General features: G+C 69.9%; 1 protein-coding gene across 2 annotated transcripts in view; it reads right to left on the bottom strand.

Moving 5' to 3' along the window:
• Positions 1-940: 940 nt before the first annotated feature.
• Positions 941-7860, bottom strand: part of MUC5AC (mucin 5AC, oligomeric mucus/gel-forming) — a 30747-nt gene continuing 23827 nt past the window's right edge. For both annotated transcript variants that reach the window (XM_021082583.2, XM_085010421.1), the window contains 17 exons: positions 7531-7705; positions 6945-7195; positions 6668-6851; positions 6036-6243; positions 5479-5657; positions 5025-5112; positions 4818-4921; positions 4583-4614; positions 4044-4215; positions 3645-3746; positions 3495-3532; positions 2990-3112; positions 2803-2901; positions 2411-2530; positions 2208-2268; positions 1984-2092; positions 941-1549 (listed from right to left, as the gene is read on the bottom strand). In XM_021082583.2, coding sequence (XP_020938242.2) covers positions 1282-1549; positions 1984-2092; positions 2208-2268; positions 2411-2530; positions 2803-2901; positions 2990-3112; positions 3495-3532; positions 3645-3746; positions 4044-4215; positions 4583-4614; positions 4818-4921; positions 5025-5112; positions 5479-5657; positions 6036-6243; positions 6668-6851; positions 6945-7195; positions 7531-7705 — 2313 coding nt within the window. In that variant the 3' untranslated portion in view covers positions 941-1281. The remainder of the gene's footprint in view (positions 1550-1983; positions 2093-2207; positions 2269-2410; positions 2531-2802; positions 2902-2989; positions 3113-3494; positions 3533-3644; positions 3747-4043; positions 4216-4582; positions 4615-4817; positions 4922-5024; positions 5113-5478; positions 5658-6035; positions 6244-6667; positions 6852-6944; positions 7196-7530; positions 7706-7860) is intronic.

The raw sequence follows: 7860 nt of genomic DNA, 5'->3' as shown, positions 1-7860 counted from the left end.
TTGTGCTGTGAGGGGCCCACCCCCTCGTATTGTCCTGGAGGACAGGTGGTGGGCGTCTGCCCCCTGCCCTGCATCCATGCCCGGCCCCTCGAGCCCACTGCCTGGTGTTCACAAGTCCCTGAAGCCCTCTGGCCCAGCAGTGGGGTCGGGGGGAAGCCCAGCCGGACCCTGAGCCCAGCACTGTCCAGCGCCCCCTTCCCTCCCAGCTGTGGCTCAGGTCAGCTGGCTGGCGCCTGGCCCTGTGGGCTCCTCTGCTCTGGGGGCCCCTCCCACAGTCAGGCGTGGGGAGTTTGGGACGCCCCTGGGCACTGCCGGGCTGGACCCGTCCCACCACTCTCTGCTGCCCTGCTGGGCAGTGGGCTGCCTCCACACCTGGGGAGGCATGTCCCCACAGCCCCTGCCCTGGAGATCCCTGGCCAGGCCCTGGGGCACAGGGCCAGCCCCGCTTGCTGTCCCAGTGCTGCCACGGGCTGGGCCCAGCCTGAGGCCGCTGTGTCACAGGGCAGGTTGGGGGTTCCCGGGCCTCCAAGGAAGAGGGGGCTGGGCTCAATCGTGGAGGTTCTCAGGGCAAGAGTCAGGGGCCGTGGCGGGGGGCGGCAGGAGGATTCCTGGGGACTGGGTCTTCCCTGGGCCTGAGTGTGCATGCGCCCGCACACGCAGGCTCGCCTGCCCGCCCCACGCCAAGCTTGCTTGGAGGTGATGAGCACGGAGGTTGGTGCAAAGAAGAGCGCCCCCTGCTGTCTTCTGCTCGGCCGGATGGATCCAGGCCTTGAAGCCCTGGCGGGCCCCGCGGGCCCCATCCTCCCGAGCACACCCCCTGTCATCTGCACTCGCAAGGACGAGGCAACGGGCCTCCCCAAGCGGTCCTGCGCCGCCCCCGCCCTGCACCCCACTCCTGAGTTTTATGGACAAGCTTAAAAACCACTCGGGGTCCACAAGCTGCAAAATGCTCCAAGTTTATTGACAAAATCGAAGGCCCTTTCCTGAGGCCCAGCCTCCAGGTGGCCGGCCGAGCAGTCCATGGCCACGTCCGCGGGACCGCGGTGGAGCAGACCCTTCTGTGACGGTGAGGCCTGGCAAGAGGGAGCTGGATGCCCAGGCTGGGCCCCTGGACCCTGGAGAGGGACCGGGTGGGTGGACAGTGCATCTTAGATTCAGTCACCTGGACCGGGGACTCAGGGGCCACTGGCCTTGGAAGCTGAGATTTGCAGAGACCACACAGACGCTCTCGTCAGTGTGTCCAGGAGGGAGGGCCCGAGGGCAGGGCTGCGTCCGCCGGCTCTACTGGAGAGGCCGGGGCTGCGGGGCCCCTGTCCTCCAGAGCCCGTGCCCAGCATCCCGGCTGAGCTGGGGCGCCTCCTCCTCTGAGAGGCTGAGGTCGCCGTGGGAGTCGCACCGCTGGCCCACGCAGCCACACTTCTCTACCTCGGTGTAGCTGAAGGCCCGGCTGGAGCCGTCGGGGCAGTGCAGGGTCACGTTTCTCAGGGCCACCTGCAGCTCCTGGCAGCACTTGCACCTGTGCTCTACGGCGTTGGCCTCCGGGGAGTACCTGGGGGCAGAGCCCACTCAGCGCCAGTGCCACGCAGCCACCCGGCCTCACCCGGACGGCACCGTCGCACCACCCGTGCTGGGGGCACACAGACGGTGTTTGATGCTGGCCCCACGTGCTGGTCACGTGCTGGTGCCCCTGTGGCTCGTTCCAAGCCCCCCCGCCAAGGGCAAGGGAGGGGGGACGAGGGGCTCTCACCAACCAGTTGACCAGCAAGTCACCAACGGGGACCCTGAGCTCAGAGCCTCAGTAAACGGAAGAGCGTGATTCCAGATGGGCTGGGTGGGAGCCACTGTCCCTGGACCCTCAGCCCAGCCCCCCACCCTCATCCACTGGCCTGAGCCCTGGGCGGGCCCCGCTGCGCCTCCCCAAGCAGAACCCTCTGTGGGTCGGGTGGGGGCTGGTCTGCGCCGGCTGAGCCAGGGCTCACTTACATGGAGGCGGTGTCCCCGCAGTTGCCCTGGCAGTAGGTGAGGCGCACGGGCCCCGCGGAGCGGCAGCTCTGCTGCTGGAGGACCTGGTGCTGGTGGTACACAGCGCAGCCTGGGGAGGAACATGCCGGGGGCAGGGGGGTGCCAAGGTCAGCGCCGGCCTGGCCCCCCGGGGCCTCGGGGGCAGTGGGACTCCGTGCCCCCCCCCCGTAGACACGCCCACTCACTGCTTTGGTTCGACGGGGGACAGAACAGGCAGCAGCCATCCTTGCTCAGCTGAGCCTGGTCCTGCGCCAAGAAAGGGCGCTGTCAGCGCTGGAGCAGCCCAGGCGGGCACGCAGGCCGGGTGCGGGCCTGGCCGGTGCGCGAGGGCAGGGCCACTCCGCCCGGGCCTCCCCCGCCCCCCGCGCTGTCCTCTCCCGGGACTCACCTTAGCGCAGGTGAGGGGGGGACATGCCTTCCTCGTGGTCACCACCACCAGCCCCTCCTGGTGCTTCTCACACTCGTGTGTCACGCAGCGGTTCCCTGGGTCTGACCAGGACTCGCCGGGCTGCAAGGAGGCCCGCCGGCAGGTGAGGGCTGTGTCTGTCCGTCCGTCCGTCCGTCAGCCCCGGCTGCGGGCTCCCCCAGCCCCTGCCCTGCACGTGCCTCGCATTGGCACTGACGGCTCCCTAGGACGCTGCCCGCATGGCGCCCCGCTGTCGGTGTCCCAGCCTTCTGTGCAGGGCTGGGGCTGGCCTTCCTGGAGCCCAGGGTCTAACCCACCCAGAACCCACCCTAGGCCCGGAAGCCCTCTGCCTGGGCCCTGTGGCCGCCACTCACGTAGAAGAGGTGGACGGAGCTGTCGCTGGTGTTTGTAACACAGGCCACCTGCTTGCAGAACCCACAGCACTGCCCTTGCCGTTCCTGGTACTCGAAGCCCTGGGGGGAGGGGGGCGTGAGGCCTGAGCCCCGGCGGGCGGGCGCTGGCAGGCTGCAGCCGGGGGAGGGCGCAGGGGAGGGCACTCACCACGGGGCAGTAGGTGCTGCAGATCTGGGTCTCACAGCTGATCGCGAACGTGTCTGACTCGGGGCCCCCAGGCACCTCACATCGGCAGGTTTCACACAGGGTCGAGGAGACCACAGCCCCGGGCTGGGAGTTGGGTGGCGTGTGAGGGAGCCGGGAGGAGCCTGGCGGCCCAGCCCTCCAGGACGTCCCCTCCAGGCCTGGCCCTGCCAGGCTGACCCGTCCCCCTGCGGTGACCCTCTGCCATGCCTCCTGGCGGTGGTCCTGGACTTGGGGCTGAGCCCCCAGGCTGTGCCTGCAGGAAGGTCCCCTGCTCCAGAGGACGCGGCCCAGAAAACCAAGGCTGAGGGCCTCGTCCCTCTCAGGACAGGGATCGTGGTCCCAGGAGAGCCCACAGCTTTTCCAAAGGCCGCCCGGGTCCACGGGAGCCCAGCCTCGGGAGAAGCTGGCAGCACAGGGCACTCCGGTCCCTGTACACCACGAGGGCCTGGCCTTGGGTGGTTCTTACCTGGTACAGGGTACCGTTGACGCTGCAGGAGGTCCAGTCTGCACGGGGAGAGATCAGACCTGCAGACCCGCGCTTGGTGCCCGGCCCCCGCCACCGCCCGTCCCCAGGTCCAGCTCCCAGGCCCGTGCTCCTCCCCCGCCAGACACTCACTGCAGCTGTAGCTCGGGCAGCAGGCCCCCTCCTCATAGGTCAGGACGAGGTGGGAGCCCTCAGGACATTCCACGGGCACTGGGCAGCGTGTGCTGTTGCAGGCTGCATGCGACGGGAGGGGTGTCAGGGCTCTTGCCTCCCACCCCAGCCCAAGAGTGGCCCCCAAGGCTCTCCAGGAAGGCTGACCACCAGCAGGCAGGTGGTGGGCTCTGGGGGTGCTGCTCACTGCCTCTAGGGGTGAGGCTTCCGGGCAGCCTGGGCACAGGAGCCCCCTGACCTCCACACGCCTTCTTGCTGGGGGTCAGCCGACGAGGCCACAGAGGGGGAGGTTGTGCCCCCGGGGCCAGCACCTCGGGACCCTTCAGGGCAAAGCTGGCCCGCCCAAAGCCTGGGGCTTACCGCAGCTGTACTGGGGACAGCACTGGCCGCTCTGCAGGGCCTCGGGCACAGGCACGAGGCCGGGCTCCTGGCAGGCAGGGGGCAGGGGGCAGGTCTGGCTCCGGCAGCTCACTGTCCGTGTGTGGCCATCACAGGAGCACTCCTGGCAGTCGAAGCTGACGGTGTGGCCAGGCTGTGAGTGGAAGGACATGTGAGCCCCGAGCCCTCGGTCACCTGCCTGTCCCGGGGCGGCCGTGCCGGCGGGCGGGGCAGGGAGCCAGTGGCCTAGGGCTGCAGGGGGTCTTCGCAAGCCGGGTGTGGCTGTGGGCTGGTGGGGCCAGGAGGCGTGGGAGGTCAGGGGACCAGAGGCCCCCCCCCCGCCGCCACCGCCGCCTTCAGTGTCCGAGCAGAGCAGGTGGACGGGCATATGGAGGACAGGCCCAGCCAGCCCCCTCACCACCCCGCACGGCTCCCGGCGACCTCCTGCATCTTGCTGGGGAAGCCCATCCTCCTCCCGGCCCCTCCTCGGAGGCCCCAGCCCCCCAAGGAGCCACACTCACCTCCACAGGCTCCCCGTGGGGGCCCAGGCACCCTGGAGGGAAAGGGGAAGGGTCACTGCCGGGCAGCACAGCCCCAGCCCGTCCCGGGCCGGCCCGGTGTCGGGGCCGGGGCGGTCCCAGGCCGCAGCAAAAGCCCTGGGGTCTGGCTGAGATGCGCAGACCCCGAGGGGGCAGCTGGTCCTGGCGCTAGCATGCAGGACGCGCCCTGCCAGCCCGAGCCCAGCCCTGAACGTACAGGAGCAGTCGGCCGGCACGCAGACCTCGGAGCCCGTGCTGAAGCGCATTGTGCCCTGGGGGCAGAAGCAGCCTTCCGTGATGGAACCGGCCTCCGGAAGGGCCCTGCAGGGAGCCGAGGGTAAGCTGTGGCCCCTCCGGAGCTGGAGCCGGAGCAGCTGGGGAACGGCGCGGGGGGTGGGGGTGGGCGGTGAGGGCAGGTGCTTACAGTGCGTTGGCGCTGTTGCTCATGTAACAGTAGGGGGGGTTAGACGGGCCGCAGGGCTGGTACACGGTGTCAGCGGGGCAGGGGAAGGCTGCACGGAGGACAGAGCACACCTGAGCCGGGGCGGGGGCAGGGGAGCACCGCAGCAAAGCCCAGGCTGGGTCGGCCAGGGAGCTCTTTGAGCCAGGTGCCTGCTCTGTGCCCTGCAGCAGCTGGCATGTCGGAGCCCTCGCCTGCCACCCTGCACCCTGGACCCAGGCCCTCTGACCCGGGTGGCGGCTCTTTTCTCTCCAGGAAACACATGCACTCTGTCCTGGACTCAGCCCTCCTCCCCCCAGAAGCCCACCGTGACCACCCAAGCCCACCCACTGATTGCCCAGCGTGCCTGTCCCCTGGCCACATGCTGACGGCCCCTGCCCCACAGGAGGGGCTCTCCGAGCCGGGGAGAAGCACTCACGGCACGTGTGGTTGGTCCGGCCCCTCCAGTCGATGCACACGCCCAGGGAGGCACAGAGCGCGGCGTACAGCTCCAGGCCAGAGCACAGCACGTCTGTGTCAGGCATGTGGCAGTGGTCGAAGACGCAGCCTTGGAAGAACGGCCACGGGGGGATCTCCGCGTGGCACGGCGCAAAGACCCTGCGGCCCAGGGACACACGCTCGGGGGCGGCTCTGCCGTGGGGCCGCGGGCTTCCCCAAGGGAGGGGCCTGGCTAGAACCACCACGTTGTGCCAGGCGACCCGGCTTCAGGGGTGATCTGTGTGCAGTGGGGCAGGCGTCTGGCGGCAACACAGTTTTCTTTCTGCAACTGCCCCCGTCTCCCGCCCGCCACACTGGCTGCTGCCTCTGCCTGAGGACGTAGGCGGGGACCTCCCTGCACCAGCCCCAGCCGCTGAGACTCCGGCTCCCTGGGCAGCCCCTGCAAGCCCGCCTCCCCCGTCCCCCTGAAGGGTGGGGCCTGCAGGACTACTCGCCCCACCCCCTCACCCAATCCCAGCCCCTGCCCAGGAAACTCACTCGCTCAGAATCAGCTGGCAGATTGGCGAAGGTGGGCACGAGGTGGGCGGAGTCGTGGGCTCCACCACAGTGGGCCTTGGGGGAGGCGCGTGGCAGGGTGGCTGGCCAGGGAGGGTCACCTTCCAGTGGCTGGACATGTCAGAGCAGGAAGCCACCACGGCGCCCCCAGGCAGGCGACACTCGTCCTTCTGGTCATTGGTGCAGGTGCCTGGGGCGTGGGGGGGGGGCGGTCAGGCACGGGAACCACAGAGGCACCTGCCCCCCCCTCCAGGTGCAGCATCCCTGAGCTGGGGGTCAGCCCCCATATCTCTGGGCAGCCGGTGCTGCGTGGCCATGGGACGGCCCCTGACCTCTCTGGGCCTCCTTCTCCCTGCAGGAAGCCGGGCCCAGGGGCAGCTCCCCAGGAGGTGTGGGCCTCAGGTGTGGGTCACAGGGCCAGGCCCCTGTGCCTGTGGCCGCGCGATCTTGGTGCAGCAGAGTCGCAGGCGGCCTCGGCCCCGGCCGAGAACGCGGATGCGGAGGGACACGCCCCAGGCCCACCCTTCTCACGCCGGAGCCTCTCGGCCACGGTCGATGACCAGGGAGAGGGCCCGGGTGCAGAGAGCCGGGCGGGGCCGCGGCAGGACGCTCACCGCACTGCCCCTCCGTGTTGTTGGCGAACTTGCTGAAAGGCACCTCCACCGAGAAGATGAGGCCGCTGAACATGACCTGGACGCCGATCTCAGGGATGGCCACGTACATCTTGATGCCGACTTGGGAGACGACGATGCCGTCTTTCCGGAAGCCGGGGCTCACCACCTCGTTGTTGAAGATGATCTGGACGGGGAGACGGCGGGGGCGGGGGGGCGGTCAGCCGCGGCCGGCGCCCCGGCCCGGCTGGGGCGCGCGGGGCGGCCCGGGGGGCCCCACCTGGTTGGTCATCACCCCTCGGACGGGCCTGCGGGTCAGCACCACGCGGTCCTGCTGGTACTCGACAATGATGGACTGCGGGCAGGACAGCCCGTCCTCGGCGCCGCAGAAGTAGTTGTCCACCAGCACCCGGAAGTGCCCGTACACGGGCACGATCTGCTGCACCAGCACGTAGGTGCAGTTGTCCAGGAAGGTGTAGTAGGTGCCGTCGAAGGTGATGTAGTGCGGGTCGCCCCAGCCGCTGCACACGCCTGCGGGCAGGAGCCACCTTCAAGGGCCGCACCACGGGCACCCCCGCGGGCTCCCCCGGGCGCGGGTCCCAGCGCCCAGGGAGCCAGCACCCACCCTGGCACCAGGACCCACACGCCAGCAGCCACACAGAACGCCGTCCAGCAGGAGCTTGATGTGGCCGAGAGGTGGGAGCAGACCCCCTGCCCCGCCCCAGGGCTCAGAGCACCAGCAGGGCTCCACGGGGCGCCCCCGCTGCTGCCCGCTTCTGTCCTGGGGAGTCCCGCCCGACCCCGCCACTCCAGCACAGTTCCGGCCCCGGCCACCCGGCGCCCACCCGCCCAGTGTGCCGGCTCACACTGGCACTGGTAGTCCTGGCAGCAGCCCTCTGGCTTGGCCACCTTCACCGCGGGGTAGCCATTGGCACACGTTGGCTTCTGCACCTTCGGGCAGTGGCGCGGACGCACGGAGATGACACCGTTGCCCTCGCAGGAGGCCTCGGTGCAGTTGGGCATCGGCCAGGTTTCACCCTTCTGTGGAAGCAAAGTCAGCTGCAGGGCCCTGCCCCTACCCCCACTGGCTGCCAACCCCTGGCCCCTTGGGGCTCAGCGCTGGCCTGGGTCTCCCCCAGAAAAGACCCTCCTCCCCCATCCCCGCCGCCCCTGGGGGCTGCGCTGGCAGGAGGGTC

The sequence above is a fragment of the Sus scrofa genome, chromosome 2, assembly GCF_054392235.1.
Source record: "Sus scrofa isolate SSC_HxYL_T2T_F1_AM1 chromosome 2, Sscrofa_HxYL_maternal_Yorkshire_Landrace_v2.0, whole genome shotgun sequence".
Lineage (NCBI taxonomy): Eukaryota > Metazoa > Chordata > Mammalia > Artiodactyla > Suidae > Sus > Sus scrofa.
This window is presented reverse-complemented; position numbering and strand designations above follow the sequence as displayed.